This window comes from Gopherus evgoodei, chromosome 2 (genome assembly GCF_007399415.2).
Source record: "Gopherus evgoodei ecotype Sinaloan lineage chromosome 2, rGopEvg1_v1.p, whole genome shotgun sequence".
In the NCBI taxonomy this organism is placed as follows: Eukaryota; Metazoa; Chordata; order Testudines; family Testudinidae; genus Gopherus; species Gopherus evgoodei.
The window spans coordinates 204,805,784-204,825,709 of NC_044323.1; the positions used below are offsets into that span (position 1 = coordinate 204,805,784).

Below are 19,926 nucleotides of genomic sequence, written 5' to 3' on the forward strand. Positions count from 1 at the left end.
ACTGAAATGAAATATTTTGTTTAAGTTTTTAGGTTTTCAACACTTTAAAAACAAACTTGAAGCAAAATTGAAAAGAGTCATTTCAAAATGGAAAATCCAAAACATTTCATTTTTCTGATTTTTTTTCCCAGACAAAGCAATTTGGCAAGCTTGACATGAATTAATTCACAAAATGTTTTGATCGACCCAAATATGCATTTTGTTGGTGGAAAAAATGTAATAAAAAAATGGCTGTGCCTGGGACCAGGCTGCAATAGTCCTTCCTGCACCCAACAAAGCAATCTTAGTCCAGTGTCCTACAAGTTGTTTTTCTCATATGGATCCGCACTGAATTCAGCGGGGCTCCATATGGCACTGGATCTGTCTCCATGTATCACATTGCAAAATTGGGGCATTAGTTCTTGTACAAAAAGGCCTTGATCCAGCAAAGCATTTAAGTGTGTACTTAATTTTAAGCATGTGAGTGGTGCCATTATCACTGTTCCCATTCTCACTTGTTCACAAATGCAATAGATTTCAATGAAATCAACTTAAACCTTGAAATTTCTATTCTAGGAAAGTTTTGGTTCAGTTGTTCACATGTTTGCTGGGATTTCCATTCTGCTGTATAGATGGACATTTTTTGGTTTCATTCTTCTGCATCTATTATTTAATGGCTTCCATGCTGATGATGCGTGTTAAAAAAATTAATGCATTAATTAAATTTGTGTCTGAACTCGTTGGTGAAGAATTATATCTCCTGCTCTGATTTGCCCACATTCTGCCATATATTTCATGTTATAGCAGTCTCAGATGATGACCCAGCACATGTTGTTCATTTTAAGAACACTTTCACTGCAAATTTGACAAAATGCAAAAAAGATACCAGTGTGAAATTTCTAAAGATACCTACAGCATTTAACCAAAGGTTTAAGGCGTGGAAGTCTTTCAGAAGTCTTAAAAGAGCAACACTCTGATGCAGAAACTACAGAACCCAAACCACCAAAAGAGAAAATCAATATTCTGCTAGTAGCATCTGACTCAGATAATGAAAATGAACATGCGTCGGTCTGCATTTTTTTTGATTGTTATCGAGAAGAACCCATCATCAGCATGGACGCATGTCCTCTGGAATGGTGTTTGAAGCATGAAGGGACATATGAATCCAAAAATTTGCATCTAAAATATGTAAATAAATAATATTCTATTATTAACAGCATGATTAATCATGATTCATTTTTTTAATCACTTGACAGCCCTAGTAATTATAAATTGTATCATAATTCATATACTCAGGGAACAAATCAAGGCATCCTTAATTCTGGCATTCCTAATTGCTGAGTGTTTGACGTTGCAACCTAAAAAACATTCCTTTAAAAAATAGTTTGTGTAATATACACAATGATCTTTCACTCGGTTTGCCTTGAACTGGTTGATCATTTGCACTAATGTATGTGCGCCATGTTACCTCCCTATTGTCCTGTGTAATTTCTGACGAGGGCACCGCTATTACGTTGTCATATGCAGCACACTGATTTGAAAAGCGAGATACATTACTGATTATTTCTGTTACAATACTACCTAGGAGCCCTAGTCATGGCCCAGGGTTCCATTGTTCTAGGCACCTTACAAACCTGTAATCATCCTATTCACGTGTTCTGCATGGTAGAAAACAACCAAATATCAAGTCTTCTGCCTTGTGATTAGGTGAAGGAAGCATGGTTGATAATTTGCCTTGGGTCTGCAAGAATGGATCCTATGTTGCTTTCCTTGCACAATTAGCTGTGAATGCTTTTATTGCTATAAAATAACTTCACACTGTAGTAGTAACTCATCCAAGTGTCTTCCAACATAGTTAGAAGATGTGCTGTACAAGTTGCATGTTCTCCATCAAATGTCACATATTTCAATATTTTCCCTCCAACTCTAGCTTATGTATACAAGCCTGTATTTTAAAGAATTGCAAATGTAAAATGGGTAGAACTTTTGAGTTTCATGTTTTCTAGGGAGTTTGTTTCTCACAGCAGGTGGTTACTCTTTGATAACTTTCTTTTTGCAGATAATGATGAAAAGAATATAGCTATAGACTGGGATTTTCACAGGGGACCACAGTAGATAGGTGCCCAATAACTTTGGCTTTGGGTGAAAGTTGTGCAACATCACTCCTTTGAGTTCTTGTGGAAAGCCCAGGTCAATGTTCAATTCGCTTAAAAAAAATAGATTTCATTGGGATTGACTGAATATTTTAAGGTGTGAACAGCATCAGATTTTTCTTTCAGACTACATTGTTTTGCAGTGTCTTAAACATTTTTCCAGCAGCACTTCTTCAAATGAAGATTTTTATCCAAAATGAAGTCTATAGGTAACAATCTTCCTTGAAGCATACCTTTGCTGTGCCTTCTTAATAAACTTTCAGCTGTAAAATTGTTAAACAAGATGCAAGTGCTATGCAATATCCTGCTGAAGATAGAAGAAATATGACTTCATTATAGTTGGCTGGATCAATTCCTCTTCATGCTAATGCACACACATCAGTCCAGAGAGGATGTTGCCAAGAATAATATATAATCTATTCAAGCCTACAGTAAAAGCTTACAAAAAAATCTATTTTTATATAGTTCTTGAAAGAAGGAAGCAATAGCAGGCAGTAAATTAATTCCATTACTAAAAAGCCACTGCTGTTAATGTAAGGTAAATATGAAAACAATTTGAGTGGATGGCTAATTTTGTCTTATGCTGGCTATAGCTTCTCCATTTTTTTGCTACCGTCTTTGGTTTTTGCAACAGTTATCACTTACAAACAGGGATGCAGTAGACATCCGCAGTGCCAAAGTACACTTGCAATTCAAAGTATTTTAGTGGTTAGGAGAACCCCAGGTTGCAAACCTTTTCAGACTTTTAGACAATTTGATTAGAAATACAATATTTTCTTTCTTAGGTGGTGGTATTAATTCAAGAGCAAGGAGGTATAAATCCATTAACATTTCTACCTCTCTAATATATAAATTCTTGTTTGTCCTCCAGATTTTCTTATTTAGCTGATGAAGAAATTTTAAAATTGTCCAGAAAATCTATTGTGTGATAACTGTCAAGATGGAAGAACACACAGTTCTGCATACTAATATTTTCAAATAATAAAGTACACCAGCTTTTAGCATTGTCCTGATCTTTGTGAAAAAGATGAACACATGTATCCAGAGGGACATGCAAAGGAGCAACAGAAAACCTTTTAAATTCAAGAATGTTTCCATACTACAGCTACCATATAGTTGTTTGCAGAATTGTATTGAACATTAAAAGTTAAAAGTTGACTAAAGGATATGGATATACAATTTTGCTGGCTTCCCTGTTTGATTTAGGATGGATTATGTATAGGATGTCCCTTCAGACTGATACTGCGTAATGCACTCATCTGTCTAGCTATTAAGGCTTGGTCTACACTAGAAAATTAGGTTGGTTTTACTATGTCAATCAGGAGTGTGAAAAATCCACAAGCCCTGAGCAGGGCCGGCTCTAGCCATTTCTCCACCCCAAGCGTGGCAGCACGCCGCGGGGGGCACTCTGCCGCTCACCTGTCCTGCGGCTCCGGTGGATCTCCCGCAGGCATCCCTGCAGAGGGTCCGCCGGACTTGTGGCTCCGGTGAACCTCCCACAGGTGTGCCTGCAGATGCTCCACTGGAGCTGCGGACCGCAGTCTCCGCAGGGACACCTGTGGGAGCTCCACCGGAGCCGCCTGCTGCCCTCCCAGCAACCGGCAGAGCGCGCCCTGCGGCATGCCGCCCCAAGCATGCGCTTGGTGCGATGGGGCCTGGAGCCGGCCCTGCCCCTGAGTGGCTTCGTTAAGGTGAAGGAAGCATGACAGACAGTGCTAGCTCAATGGTGCAGACAGTGCTAGCTCAATGGAAGTTCTTCCATCCACCTAGCTACTGCCTCTCAGGGAGGTGGATTACCTATGCTGATGGGATAACCTCTCCATCATTTGTGCTACAGTTGTGCCACTGTAGTGTGTTAAGTCCTAGACAAACCTGAAGTTAAATGTTGATTTAGAACTGTCTGTAGGGAAACATTGCTAGTGGCTATTAGTGCTTAATTTAAAAATAAAATTATCTGTTAATGGGATATGGTAGCAAATAGCAATCATTTGAACTTCCTCCATTTTCTAGAACTAACATATCTTCATGCACCCCCTGGCAAACTGTAATTTACTTACAGGCAGGTCTTTTCATTTTGTCTGTGTACAGCATCTGGCACAAGGGGGTTCTGATCTCTGATTAGGACCTCTTGGCACTACTGCAATATACATAATTAATATTTATTTTAAATATGAAACAAGAAAGCACAACAAGCTAATAAACCAAAACAAAGAAGGATCCATTTTTTGGAGAAGCATGCTAATTAGAAATACATTGGTTTTAACAAGATTAAATAACAGCTTTTAATGTTTTAAAATGTCATTGCTAAATCACGCATCAAAATACATATGCCATTTTCAGTAGAATCTTTACTTTTTATTATTTCCCTGTCTGATTACTTTCTAAAAAGTTCAGCTTTTAACCTCTAAAAATGAATTGTACTAACTGTACTAAAATGATGATGAAATAAAATGAAAAGTTTTAATCTGTAGGATCCCAAGCATAACATTATTTTCTTTCTTTAATTTGACAAAAAAAAATGCTGTAATGGCTAATGCCTGTGGAAAGATATCTAGAGAATTGTTCCTAAACAATAGCCAGAATCTGATAGTTTGACTAAAGCAAAAAATTACATGTCCCATTCATATTCTAAAAGTATTATTCAGCCTAATATGACTCTTGGTTTTTGCTTGCTTTATTAGAGTACTTCAGAGTTTGACACTAAACATTTGCGATAGTGATTTAGGAATATTGAAAACTTATATTTCATGCTATGTACTAACACTGGAATTAGCCCCTAATCCCATATTATCTATATAATCATGTTGTGTTAACTTTTTAACAATCTGTGGTAACGCTATTTTAAAAGGTATTTCTATACTGCACATTTTAGACTTTCTGGCCAAATTCTGCACTGTTACTTCCATAAAACTCAGCTGATGCCAAATGGGCTAAGGGCAGAATATATATCATTCTTTCATTATGTAAATAGCAGTGGTCAGTTAGTTATGAGAAAGGGTTCATTTATTTGCAAGTGTAATTTTTCAGCCATTTGAACAAATAATCTGATTCCCTAAAACTGAAATATTCTACATCTGTCATTTTTTTATTGAAAATAATTTGCATATTAGCTGTCTGCTGTGAAAATGTTATGCAGCTGTGTGTTGTGTTCTAACAGTGGATTGCTTCTTATCACTCTGGGATAAAGGTGTGTGAAACTGTCAGTAACTAATTTGCATCTGACGAAGTGGGTATTCACCCACGAAAGCTCATGCTCCAAAACGTCTGTTAGTCTATAAGGTGCCACAGGACTCTTTGCTGCTTTTGCAGATCCAGACTACCCCTCTGATACTTGCTTAAAATAAGTGTCTCTTTGCTGCTCCTGTTATCAGGCACAGCATTTCTCATCTCTGGGTCTAAAAAGAAAAGTGTTTGAAACAGAAGAGCAATAGAGCAGTCTGGTTATATGATATATAGCACTCATTCCATGTGAATAATCAAGATAATACTTAGCTGAGATATGTATTACTGGAGCTGAGTTCACTTGTAATAGAATAAAGTTTGAATATGCAGAACCTTAGTATTTGCATTTTTGCTTTTTAAAAATTTATATCACTGCCATCATAGTATCCCTAACGGTGCAAATGCCGAGGGGGGAAAAAAACAAACACATTTCTAGATATTTTTCATTAATGGCATTTAGATTCTATGGTGAGGAATGTGGTTAAAAATACAGATAAATCAAAACATGAGAGATGATATAATTTAGATTAGTCTTTTTTGCTTATACTTGCATGCTATGTGTATCCACCTTAGACTTGACAGGGAGGGGCCCTAAAGTGTTACCTAAGTGCAGATGTCTACATGTAATACACACTTTAAACTATACAGAGGTGTGTGTTATCTTTTAATGAGAAATCTACCCCTTTTGGCGTAGGGAGTGTTTTCCTGTTACCACATACGTTATAATTCTTTTCATGGTTGTTCCATGTATTGTATAAAAATGTATAGATTAGTAAGGATATTTTTATTTGCTTGATTTTTATATCTAATAGTAGGAGCATATCAGAATAAATAGTCTTGGTTTGTTGTTGTTGGTTTTTTTTTTTTAAAAACAAACAGGTGTGTATATATAGGGAAAACACTGACTGTTATGGGTCTGATCTGCAAAGGTATTCATGCATGCAGCCTTATTCTTGTGTTGGCTTCTCTGTGCAGGAGTAAAACTCTGCTTACATGAATTTCTTTGCAGGATCATTCAGAATGTAGAGGATGGGTTTAATTGCATTCAGTGCATCACAGGGTGTCCTTATGGGTATTTCTTCACTGCACAATAAACACAGGTTCTTGCTTAGGTTTTAACCCCATCTCCCTACCATCCATGCAGAAAAACCTCTGACCCAGGTTGGTAGGTGCTTTTAGTCTAAGCTGGTTTACCCTGGGGGAATGGATTAGAGCCCGACTTCTGATATAACTTGAGCTGTGAGAATGCAGGCTACATTTTTTGAGTGCTGATTAGTCCTCCAATGCCCTTCTTGCAATTACCATTGGCTAGACAAGGAGAGAATCTTAGAGCATTTCAGAACCGTGCCCCAGAGACACATGGGCATGTGCAGAAACGGGGGAGCATGTATATACTGCTGCTGGGAGTGAGCCTGGTGCTAGCGCACTCCAAATAGCAGTGAGGACATTATGGATCAATCTGGAGCTTGGCTTGTGGGTTGGATGGAGTTGAGATCCTGAGCTCCAGTCTGAGCCACAGCAGCCACACTGCTATTTTTAGAACACTAGCTCAAGCCTCCCTAGCATGTCTATCTGCCTGGGATGGGAAGCTTACTCCCAGCTAGGCTGACCAGATAGCAAGTGTGAGAAATCAGGACAGGGGTGGGGGGCAATTAGGAGCCTATATAAGAAAAACCCTCAAATATCGGGATTGTCCCTATAAAATCGGGACATCTGGTCACTCTACTCCCAGCTGCAGTGTAGACATACCTAGAAAGACTTAGCAATGAAGTTGTTTCTTACAGATTTATTTCTAGTGTTTTGGTAACTGTTAAAATTAACATAGGTCTGCCAGGAAATTGAATAAATATTATTAAATAAAATATTAACTTGCTGGAATAGGCTTGGATTTAAATGATGGTTTTAAATGTTTAAGGCACTGCCTGCCATGTAATTTACAACAGCGCACTGGTGAAAGCTTTGGTTAAACAAGACTGAGCTGTGAAATCTGTTGTTTTTTATTGTTATGAGAGATCCCAGAGGCCCTGACCTGATAGTGCTAGGCACTGTAGAAACATAAAAAAGAGGCAGCCCTGCTCTGTAGTCTGTTCAGAGGGAGGATATTAATGTACTAATACAGTGAAATCAGGGACTATTCATGTGATTAAGAGCAGCTGGATTGGGTAGGTAGACAATAACTAAATGCCTTTATACAGCATCTGTTGCAAGGTGCAGTAAAGCAAAACATAATTAAGCCACTAAAATATTAAATGCTAGGAAAAATTGGCAAACATATTTGTGTATAATTATTAGTTTGTTTTGTGGTAGAACCTGCAGGCTAGTTAATTGGTTAAAATATTATTTTTCTAAGAATTTTAATGAAAAAAGACTTTTTGTGAACATTTTGGCCCAGTTTTTATAGATCAACAGGCAGCTTTAATTCCTCATTCCAGTTGAATATACCTAAGAGATTGTATGACTTTCCAGCGTCCTAGCACTTTACAAATATCAGCTCTTAAAACAGATTAAGCATTATACCATTTTGCAGATATGCAACCTAAATTGTTCCAAATTTAAGATAATTGGATCCTGATTTTTCAGAGGAATAGTACACTCCCTTTTGGCTCCCATTGATTACAGCTGGAGTTGTCGGTAATAATCAACTCTAAAAATCAGGGTCTAGAAATCTCAAGTTGGACACCTAAAATTAGTGGATGCCCTTTGAAAATGTAGGATTTATTGAGATGTTGATCGTAACAGACAGAATTAATGTAGTCTGGAAACAGAACTTGGGAGTTCCTTGCTATCAGTCCTAGTTGAGGCTACTCCTGAAGGTCACAGAGCCTTCACAGGTAAACTCTGCAGATATAGAATACAGAAGACCCATGTAGTTTTTAAATCAGACTAATCTCTGTCAGTTTAGAAAGTAGTCATCCAACAATTGATTTGAATAAAACACTAGTCAGTTTTGCAATCATAAATTACAGCTACTGTATAACTTTGGTTCTTTAATAACAAAACTTTTCTTTATTGTACCATTTATAAGTAGAGTGGGACAGAAGTTATGGTGATCAGAATGAGCTAGATCTAAATATGTTGATTACATGCAGAGTGTAGGCCAAATTCATTCTTGGTATAGCCCTAGTCAAGATTATGATGATACACCAGGGATGAAGTTGGCTTAGTAAATCTAACTTTATTTAGGAAACAAATTTGCAACAGAATGGACAGAGTAAGCCAATTCCTTTCCTCCAAAATTTAGTCATCTCGGAATTAGTTGAGGGAATTGATTTGATGATTTTACTTACATTCCATGATTGTGCTGTAAATAAATAGGAATGTTTTCTTTTTGCTCCTTACTGCTCAGTGTTTGGCTTATCTCATAGGAAAAGCTGAATGTGGTAGGTCTCGTAATGTTTTAACATCTGCCATGCAGTTGGATTACATCCTGCTGAGTTTTTAATAAAGAAGTCCATATACTTGACTTGCAGCATAGTCTGCATGTACAACTCTGAAGTTGCAAATACTGTCTTTACTGCTATTGCTTCTTGAACAAACATCTCCTGAAAATATCCAATTCAATGAAAGTACAGTAATGCTGAACATATGGAAAAAGAAAAAGAAACACTGAAAGAAGTTAGCAAACTACCTCCTTTGCAAAACACATTGTATTTATGTTATCAGCATGAGATTTTATAATATCACTGGCATGATGATCTTACATGGAGGTTTCACAGTTTTTTCTCACTATAGGATCTTTTGTTCAGTTTTACCATATGGTGTTTACCTTTGGTCTTAAGAAGAATTCTGGAATGAGCAGAGTGCTTTTTAAAGGATAAATGCTAACTGTTACGTTTTGGTTCCAGAATTTTGAGTGGTTAAAAATAAAATAAAATAATTATAATAAAGTGTGTTACATTCTATTCTGCATAAGCAAAAAGAAGAGGAGGAAAATGGAGAAAAAGATTTTAATTTCACTGGATACATTATATAACTTTATGAATTTAACATATCTTCCTCATTACTTAGTAGTAATAATAATAATAACTTATGAATTTAGTGCCTTCTATCTGAGGAGCTCAGATGTTCATGATTTAAGTATTGCTGTACTCCAGAGAGATAGCATTATCCCAATTTATAGATGAGGAAAATGAGACACACAGATAACAGTGACTCTCATCCAAGGTCAAATAGGAAGTTTGTGGTGCATTTGGGAAACGAACACAGGTCTCCTGACTCTGTCTTCTGCCTCAACCACAAGACCACCCTTCCTCTAAGATGAAATGTATAATACTGCAAGCATGTTTTGAATCACTATATTTCTTCCTTAAATAGAACCTTTAGTGATTCTGTAGAACAAATACAGAGCGTGATACAATTATCTTTTTATGTGAAGCAGTGTAGTAGCTATATGCATTAATCAAATATGCAACTCATGGCAAATGCAATTTATCTTTAAGTTTAAGTATTCCCAGATAGACTGGCCAGATTAAAAAACATACTCTCTCTCTTTCTCCATTGCAGCATGTGTGTTCCGTTACAATGGGCTCTCTTTTGTCTACCTCGTCTACCTCTTGCTCATTCCTCTATTTTCAGAACCCACAAAAACAACGATGCAAGGTAAGAGTTTTCCTGCTGGTTTTTTAAAGGTACATAACATGTATTATGTACAAAAATCTTGTAGGTGTTATAAGATGGAGTCTTACAGGTATTTCTTCAATATACTTTCATTGGTTTGAACTTTTCCTATGGTAAGCGAGCTGGTTTTGTAATACTTCATGTAAACTCACTGAATCTGGTTTTGGAGTGAGTACTCCCTAGTAACTGATCTGATTAAATTCAACTACGGAGTATTCTTTTAACAATGTATATTTTAGTCACCTATACAGACATTAGCACACCACTGATCTCCCCATTACCATGATCTCGAAAAGTTTTTTTTAAATTTATTTTTATTTTTTTTTATTTTTCCAGTTTTATATCTGCAGAATAATTAAATGCACCATGGATAAAATCACCCACATGTCACGTTAGCTGCACTTCAATATTAAAATGTGAAAATAGGGTTCCAGAGATGAAAAAACAAAAGCCATTTCAGAAATAGGATATTTGTTATTCTTGTGTGGGTGTATTGCGACAACAAATGGGTTAATCTATAAAAGTTAGTTCTCAGAAGTTTCTGGTCAACAGTATTGTAACTTCAGGATCATTGAATAGTCAATGAAAATTTGCTGTGGTAAGGTAATATTTCCTTTTTGTGTTTTATCGGTGATATGTATTGTCACTCAGTAGCTTGTGGGAGTTGCTTTAGTGGGTAGATCTCTGAACCGGTCTCTGCAGTTCACAACTCCCAATATATGGCTTGAATCAAACTCTTATATTAAGGCAGTTATCGTCCCCCAGTTCACCTTCAGACTATTATTTACAATAGAATCTCTCTTCAAGGAACATTTTATTTTTACTCAAGTGAAGAATAAAAGTAAGCTTCTTCCACAAGGGAGTGAAGGAAAAAGAGATATTATATGGGGCCTTCTTGGGGCTGACACTGTAGGATGAAAATGTTACCTAAATTATTGGCTTTGTTTTGAATGCTCTGGGTACCATGTGCATGTAGCACAGTTCCCCTACAGCAGCTGTCTCAAACAACACGCTGCACCACTGTGATGATTAATGGAGATTCACACCATTTTATTCAATAAACATCCCTAATGAAACAAACTAGGAAATCTAGACTTCAGACATAAAAAATCTCAAATTACTAGACTCCTATGGGGCTCTTACCTGAATGAGTAGCATCAGGTCCATATAAGACCCTATGACATCTCTCTGAATATAGGGCTTCCATTACCACATTAGTCACCCCAAAGGGGTCTCCCAGGTTGCATCTGGAGCTACCCCTTTTAATTTTCAGCAGTAACTGTCAGCCCACAAGTCTGGTTCTGTTTATACTCTCCTGGCAACCTCTGTCTGGTATGTTGAGGATGGGGTCAGTGTGGCTCCTCTTCCTTCCTGAGTAGTCAAGTAGTCTTGACCTCCTCCCAGGATACCTTTTGTCTGGAAGTTTTGTTTTCAACATGACTCTAGCTTCTAATATTTCATTTAGCTATAGAATCTAGAGTCATATAGTTTATTTGTGATATATTTAAATTATTTAAATAATATATAAAAACTATGTTTCTGGAAAATATTTTTCATCTGATCCAGTGTTCTCCTGTTTTATGTCTGACCTTCTGAACACTAGATAAGAGAGAACCTGAGAGGGAAGGAGAGTCATCCTAGTCAATTGCCAGTTTGAAAGACACTGGCCTCTTACCTTTTTAGATTATAGTAACTTGATTGAGTAACAAGTCATACACCAGTGTACATTAACCAGCAAGTAACCTACTTACAAGTGTTTTAATGATAAATAACATTACTCCTTCTAAAAAGCAGCAACCATTTCAGTGTCTTGCATATGCCATTTCAATTGGCAGTTACACCATTTATCCTTTCCTCCTGAACCCCCTCCCCCCAGTCAGTGGTATCAAACATTTTTCTTCTTGAATTCACTGAAAAGATTCCTTGAGGAATCTTTAACTTTGTCTAAATGCAGCCTCCCATCCCCAGTTTAGCCTCCTTTTTTCTCATTATTGGGGAGAAGAACTGAGAAATATAAATTTTCAGGAAGTTATAATATTGTTGTTCAATTTATAACACACACAGAAATCATCTAACTACAGATGGTTGTTTTTGCCAAGTTAGAGTACTGTGTTCTGTTATAGGGTCTCACTAAGAGTTAATGCACAAAACTAGGTTGAAGATTGGGTGAAAAAGAGAAATTAAACTCAAAATATCTCTCATCTTATTTACTTACTTATTTATATGACCTCTATTACAATACTGTAGTGTTTGAGCACTTACATATACAATATTTTTATGGTTTTTTTCTCCATTAAGTTCCACTGGAGGAGAATGGAGTCAAAGCTAGTCTTGTACTATGTAAAATATGTCCTCACCGTAACCATTAATTATGACTTTCACTGTGTTTTATCCTTGTCAGTGTAAATGCTGATGCTTTTTTTGAAACCTTCAAAGTATGGTAATTTCCAAAACAGTATCATGCCACGTTGGTTTCCATGTTAGTTGCATGTGGATTAGAAAATGCATTTAGTTAAGCCATTTTACAGGAAATGTGTTGCCTGTTAATTTATTATTTTGATTACAGTAGCACCTGAAGAATCCAACCAAGAATGGGGCCCTGCTGTGCTAGGCACTGTACATATAGATGATGAGGGGCAAAGTTTACAGTCAAAATAGACAAGATATTCAAAGGATGGAAGAAGAGAAGTATTATTAAACCTATTTTACTGATGGAGAACTGAGGCCCAGCAAGAATAAGGTGGAATTTTCAAAAGCATATAGTCTTCTGTTGACTTCAATGGGAGGAGAGTTGGGTCAATGCTAAGTGCTTTTGAGAATTCCACCCAAATGGTTTGGCCACGGTGATACATCTGTGCAGTATGTGGCAGAGCCAGGAACTGAACTCAGGAATCCCAAATCCCAGTTCATTAACTTAATCCCGAATCTATCGTTCCTTTGCTTTTAATCTAAAAACATTCTCCTCCTGTATTATGGAATAAAAAGGAGCATTCATCTTTCCCTCTCTATAACATTCACTAGTTCATATACTTCCACTATGGGTCCTCTTAATTTTCCCCTTCCCAAAGCCCCTGTAGTTTTAGCCAGTCAATCCCCCCCACAAACCTGAGCTGCATTAATGCGGTGTTTTGGTGGGGGCTCAATGGGTGGGATTAGTTTATGCTTGGATGCAAAAGTGCACAGTACAGCCAGCAAAAACAGAATTGAAAAATAAAATAAAAAGGCTTAAAAAGCAAATCCTCAAAATTTTAGGAAATCCCAATCTAAGTAAAACTGTCTGTCATTTTTACTGTGGAAAGTTAGAAGGACAATGAGAAAATGAAATGTTAGTAAATGCCCAGATGTGGATTAAAGTTTCTCTTAAAAGCACTGAAGGTGATACATGAGACGGATGCAGCAAGCCTAGAAGGGGAATACGGGTGCAGCTTCCTACCTAATATCCGGTTACCATGTTGATTTTATGTGTTTTGCTTTTTCTGTCCTTTTCGTGCCAGCAAGAATGATTGACAACTTAAATATAGTTACTTTCTAACAACCAAGTGTGATATTTTTCACTGTCATCCTCATCCTCTCATTCCAGTTTGTTTTTTAATTTATTGGATTTAAAACAGATTCCAGAGTGGTTTGATGGATACACTTTAAAACAATCCAATATGTGTCATTGTCAACAGAGCTTTTTCAGTGGGGAGCACTTTCAAAAAATTTCAGATGATCTCATAGTAATTTTATGTCATGGTGCACTCCACAGCTCATAAGCTAGCTACAGTGGGATGTCTTTGTGCATTTTGTATTAAGAGTGAAGGAATTTAAAATCCAAACTTAACATATTAGAACAGACTGTCTGAGGAAGATTGCTATTAACTTTAAATGTGTGGAATGTGGAGGGTTAAATACCTTAGCTTGTTGAATTTTAAATTGTGTATGTGTGTATGTATCTCTTTCTCTATCGTATGTATGTGTGTGTCCACAGACTATAAAAGGGGAACATTGATAAGCTATTTTAACTGGAAATAGCCAAATCACCATTAAATCATAGAGTCAAAATGTTAAATAAAGCAAGCTTTCTACAAAATAGAAAAAATAAACATCTTGCTATGTCTTCATATTTTCCTTTCCTTCTTTCCTTTTTCTCTTGCTATACTTCACTTTTTAGTCTATACAATACCTGAATCTTGTTACCTATTTTAATGTGTTCCCTCCAATTAATTTTTTACTAAAGTCTACTCTTTCATTGTACATTTTATTGTTTGTTTTCACTTTCGGTTCTTGCCTTTTTTCCTCCATCTCATTGTTACTTTTGTTTTCCTTTCTTTTTCCTCATTTTCACCTCTCTAACTCATTCCACTCATCTACCTACCTCTTACACTCTGCAATCACCATTTCCATTTCTCTGGGTCTTCCCATCCATCTTTCTCTTTTCCCTTGGCTCTTGTACTATTTCCTCCTCCTTCCCCCTAGTTCCTTTCCTTTGTTCGTCTTCTCTCCTTCGACTTCCAAGGAGACACTCACAAAATGACTACAGGTTAGTAGGTCGGCATGGACAAAATGAGTGTAATGGGAATTTTCTTTTAGAAGTTTTGAGAGGGTGCATTATTATAAACAATGGGGAGTAAAATATTGTATTGAACAGTATTGTACATGAAAACCGTTTTAACCTCTTTCTCTCTTTATTCTGTAATGTTTATCTTCTAGAAAAAATGTGTTCACTAAAATAACTCAATAATATTAATTCTTACCTCCTGTTTTAATGTATATGCAATCTCCGTTCTCCATGAGTTATGTTCTTGCTGTTGATCTAATATCTCATCCATCTCTAAAATGACATATTTTCTCCAATTAAAGCTAAAAAATTAAGATATTCAATTGACTGAAAAAATTAGCTGAACATGTTACTAGCTGAAATACTATTCAACCATGCATGGAACTGGTTGAATAATGGAAAACATATTCCCAAATAACCTATGCCATTAAAATTCATTGGATTCATTGTTTGTTGATCTTGGGTAGTTTGCTCAACTCTACCGCTAATGTTTATAGGTCTTGAAATCAATTACTATTGACTATTACTATGACATTAATATAAACACAGAGTGTAGCATTCTTTATGTAAAAATTATAAAGAGGACATATCAATGCAGATAACAGGTTATTTCATTTGCTTATAGAGGTGGTTTAAAACTGCTCAGGCCAAGTTATCAAACACGGCAATAAGAGCTGTTATTGATGCAACTATAATTTTACAGTAATTCTAAAACTATATAGCTTTTTAGGTAGTGGTTCTCCTTATATAAAAGTGTCTGACTAGTGACTGGTTTATTACCTACAGTAGCTCTCTTGAGACAAAGAATAAGTAGTAACAGTTTAACCAGTTGCAAACTATAATTCTGTTGCCTTGATTGGGAATCAATGGAGTAATGTGTTTAAAACAGTTTTAATGATAGTGTTTTTTCTGTCTTGAAAGAGTAGAGTAAGTGAAGTTTTTTTTAAATATACTTGGCTTGGACAGGAGAAATTACTCGTTTTATCAGTACTGAATAACTGGTTTTCCTTAATAGAAGTGAAGTTACGTTCTGTTAGGTTTACCAGCTGTTCCTTACTCAAGTTGCTAGTTTATATTATGGTAGCTGGAATAAGAAGCCCTTCTTAATCAGGTAGTGTTTTTAAAGTAATATACATCACTTTAGTAAAGCAGTGGATCAGATTCAGCTATCATTACTCATGCTGAGTAACAAAATGAGTAGAGCTACTTTTGGAATAAGATACTACTCTGTGTGAGAGAAGACTGGCAGAATCTGGCTCAAAATAGATATCTGTATTATTATATCTCGTTTGGCTGAGGAGCTAATGTAATAAGAATTATCCATTTAAAATAATTTAAAATATTCATATTTAAACAGTGCACAAACCTGCAAATATTCAAGAGTATTTTTTGCCCAGTTGTGCTGGAAGGAGAGGAGACACCGGATGTGGTTTAATTAGGCTGCAAATTTATTCTTAAATGTCGGGGGGTATCTGGGAGATAAAAGTGTATAGTGCAGGTAATTCCATAATCATTTCATATATACCTGGGAAGCTTCCATCAGCCCTTCTCATCCCTGATCCTGTCTTTTACCAATGCTGTTTACAGGAATTGATAGAGAACATAAGGTTTGTAGGGAATATTAGTGCTTACAGACATCTTGGGCTTGATTAATCAAACTTGTTAAGGAATGAGTTCATAAAACTGAAATTTAGACCTTTACCCTGCAAAGACTTATGTACATAGCTGTTATGCTCTGTGAGTAATCCCATTGAACTCGATATAGAGGTAATACATTCAACCACATTTACAGGTTTACAGATCTGCTACTGTTTCTATGCTAAGAGAGCTGATTCTTTAGCTGAAGTGGTAGAAGCTCATGCTTTTATGCCCAGAGGTCCTGGGTTCAGTCACCACAGGCAACCCAAACAGGGCTGGTGTTACATTTGGCCTTGCCACTTGTAACCATTAGTCCATGCCATGTTTTCAGAGACAGAGGTAGAAATCAAGAATGCTGATGCCCTGCGTTCCACTGCTGTCTCATAAATAGTGTTTAACCCAAACACAATTTGTGTTTTGTGTCTCACTGTATGGGCTGATCCATCTAGGAGGAAATAACATGCTTCCCTCCACAGCTACTTATGCTGAAATGAAAGAGGTCTGTTGTGTGGATCTGAAGGTTGTAGGTTCACTTTTGGGGACTGGATATCTCAGGATGTGGCTAATGCTGCATCAGTTTGTATCCTTCCCAATTCTACCGGAATTAAATTGCTCCCCTCTAATAGATATTTATTAACCCCTATGAGAGATGAGTTTGAATCCCCATTCAAACACCACGCTATGTTTTGCACAAGACTATAAGCTTTTCAGGATAGGGGCTTTCTTTTACTATATGTTTGTATGGTGCCCCCATCATAGGCCCTGATTGTAGTTGGATTCTCTAGTAAGTGTTCATACAGCTGGGGCCAAAATGATCTTATTCACTGTGAATTTGCAAAAGTTGGCAGTGCTGTAATTGTCATATACGTTGAAGAGGAAGAGTGGGAGTTAAACTATCAGAAGAAAAATATGATTTTAAAAAAATCTCATTTTTTGGAGTGGGCCTGACTCATGACTTTTGAAATTTTTGGCTTGGCAATACTGTACGTTAATATATGTTTCAGAATGGTTCCATCCATACTGTAACTGTGTGACCACAGAGATAATTTCTTCCATTTTTTTGGCAAAGATTTATTGCCCATTGGCTTTTAGGTGTCAATTATAAAGTACACTGAGGAATAACTGGGTTGCTGACTAGAGAGGGAGAGCTGTTTGATGTCCCCAGAGCTACTGAATGTTTTTGTATAAGCTTGAGGCATCAGAGAGATTTATTTATAGTTCAGAAAATGCTTTTGAGCAATTAAAATGTGATTTTTACCGGATTGGGCATATGTCTGTTTATGGAGCCATGCCAGTCTGCTACATAAACATCCTTTGGCTCAAAATACTGCATCTCAGCTAGGTTTCTTCATTTTTAGCATCATGCATATTCCCAGGGGTTGAACAATGGAGTTCATTATAACTAACAGGCCAGATCCAGGAGTACTTACTCATTCCTTACTCAGGCAAATTTTAGTAAAAATGAAGCAGGTCTTGAAGATCTAGCCCAATGCTGGAAATCCTCTTGCTTTTCATAAGTGGAGAAGTTTTTTGTTAGTTGCTAATATATGCCATTCTCACTGCTTTCATATCAAACCATTTTGGTGGAGAAAATAATCTTCTTAAAATTAATTTTAAGTTAATTTATTGCTTCTAAAATGGCAATCCTTGATTCATTGATGAAGCACCATAGCAACTGTACCCTTTGGTGTGTCTCAAGCTTTGCAAAGTGGCATGCTCTAATGTGAGAAGATAGATCTCTGATTCTGTGCTCCTTTACCCATGGCCTCTCTAAAGAGACTGTTAGCAGAGATTCCAGGTAGATGGCTGATTTTATGGTGTGGACACCAGTTTTCATCTTCTTCATCATTGTTTAAGTGCCAGATGTGTTTTTGGAGCTGAATAAAACACTGAATCCAGACAGCACCAACTAAAGCAAAATAGGCATGGTAAACCGAGTAAAGTGGGAAGCCAAACGGAGGAAATAACTAAGGTTTTAACTTTAGCTTATATTATTAAATCATTGATGCTTTCTTGTGTTATTACAGAAAATGTATGTCTTCAAGAGTGATCTGAATGAAAAGAAGAGTAGTGTTTTTGCAGCCTGGAGTTGGATAAGAGCTCCATAGGTAGGGGCAGCATTGAAGAAGGCCTGGAGATAGTTGTGATGGTGTGAAAATAGGGCATGAATGCAGGTGCTAGAAGTGTGGGCTAAGACACCAGTTTATTTCACTTACTGGCCACCAAACTGCAGTCATGTTAATGAGCTTTGGCCATTCCCGTTATGGCAAGGACCTGGTAGTGAAAGTCTCCTTATCCTTTTATCCCTCAAATATTCATGAACAGAGGAATAGAAAATGATTTTAGGGTATGTGTCTAGAGTTAAATAAAAAAATTAGTTGCTGAATCTCATTGTAATGAGCAGTTTTGTACCAGAACTAAATTTGTCTACATTTAAGAACATGAGATTGTGGTGGAGCAGATCCCCACCGCATCAGGAAGGAGTTAGAGCACCTCTGGGCGCAATCATCCTCAGCCTGGTGCAGCTTTGGATATGCCTACACTGCATTGTGAACCTAGGTCTTTAGGACTCAGGAGTTTCCAAGCCCACATTTGAGTTTCCAAACTGAACTGTGAACCTGGCCATACAATTCCTGGACCTGGGTCTCTCAGCTATGCTAACATGTCCATACTGCACTATGTAGACCTTCTGACTCGGGCCCTAGACCAGGGGTGGGCAAATTTTTTGGCCTGAGGGCCACATCAGGTTTTGTAAATTGTATGGAGGGCAGGTTAGGGGAGGGGGTTGTGGCCCGGCCCCCAGCCTCCTATCTGCCCCCCACCCCCCATATCTCCTGCCCCATCCAACCACCCCTTCTCCCTGTCCCCTGACTCCCCCTGGATCCCCTGCCCCTGACTGCTCCCTGCTGCCCGATCCAACCCCCCCATCTTCCTGACTGCCCTTCTGGGACACCTGTCCCCCCATCTTCCTTCAGCCCCCTATTTCCCCCTGACCACCATGACCCCTATCCACACACTCACCTCCTGACACCACCCCAAACTCCCCTGCCTTCTATCCAACCACCCCCTGCTCTGTGCCCCCTTATCATGCTGCCTGGAGCACCAGTGGATGCCGGTGTTACAGCCATGCCGCCTGGTTGGAACCAGGCCACACTGCTGCCACCGTGCAGGACAGAGCACCGGGTCAGGCCGGGCTCTGCAGCTGCACTGCCCCAGGTGCGACTTTGATGCACAATTTGTCTGCATGATTTATCCCCATCATATAATATGATAAATTTGCATGCTAGGAAATCTGTATGTATTCCTGCCATATATAAGCAAATAAAAACAATCTGTTTCCTCTAAGCTTATAGAAACATTTTTAATTTTAAGAATAACCGAAATATACCAACATCAAGAAATTGAACTTCGACCCTTGTGGCCTTGAAAAGAAAAGTGTGTGCACAAATGGAAACCACATTTGGAAAACTTAACCCAGAATAATTTAAAGGAAATTTTGTAATCAAATGTCCTTCTTAGAGATTGATTGTTTAAACAGTTCTATTGGAGGAAATGTGTGTAATTTTACCCCTCCCCCCAATCACTAGATAGTATCATTAGCAAACATGCACTAACTATAGTGGAGCAATTGTTGTATTCAGTTTTAGGCCAGATTCTACTGAATTACACCACTGGGGTAACATTATGGAGACTATATCAGCATAGCTATGTTGAAATAACTATGCCAGCATAATTCCATAGTTTCAATGCAGCCTGCACTGATGTAAGGGGTTTTCC

General features: G+C 37.4%; 1 protein-coding gene across 1 annotated transcript in view; it reads left to right on the top strand.

Annotated features, from left to right (window-relative positions):
• The window catches only part of PIEZO2 (piezo type mechanosensitive ion channel component 2), a 496,400-nt gene that overhangs the window by 85,748 nt on the left and 390,726 nt on the right, over nt 1-19,926 (top strand). The window contains exon 2 of the mRNA XM_030549442.1: nt 9,858-9,953. Within this exon, the coding sequence (XP_030405302.1) occupies nt 9,858-9,953 (96 nt within the window). The remainder of the gene's footprint in view (nt 1-9,857; nt 9,954-19,926) is intronic.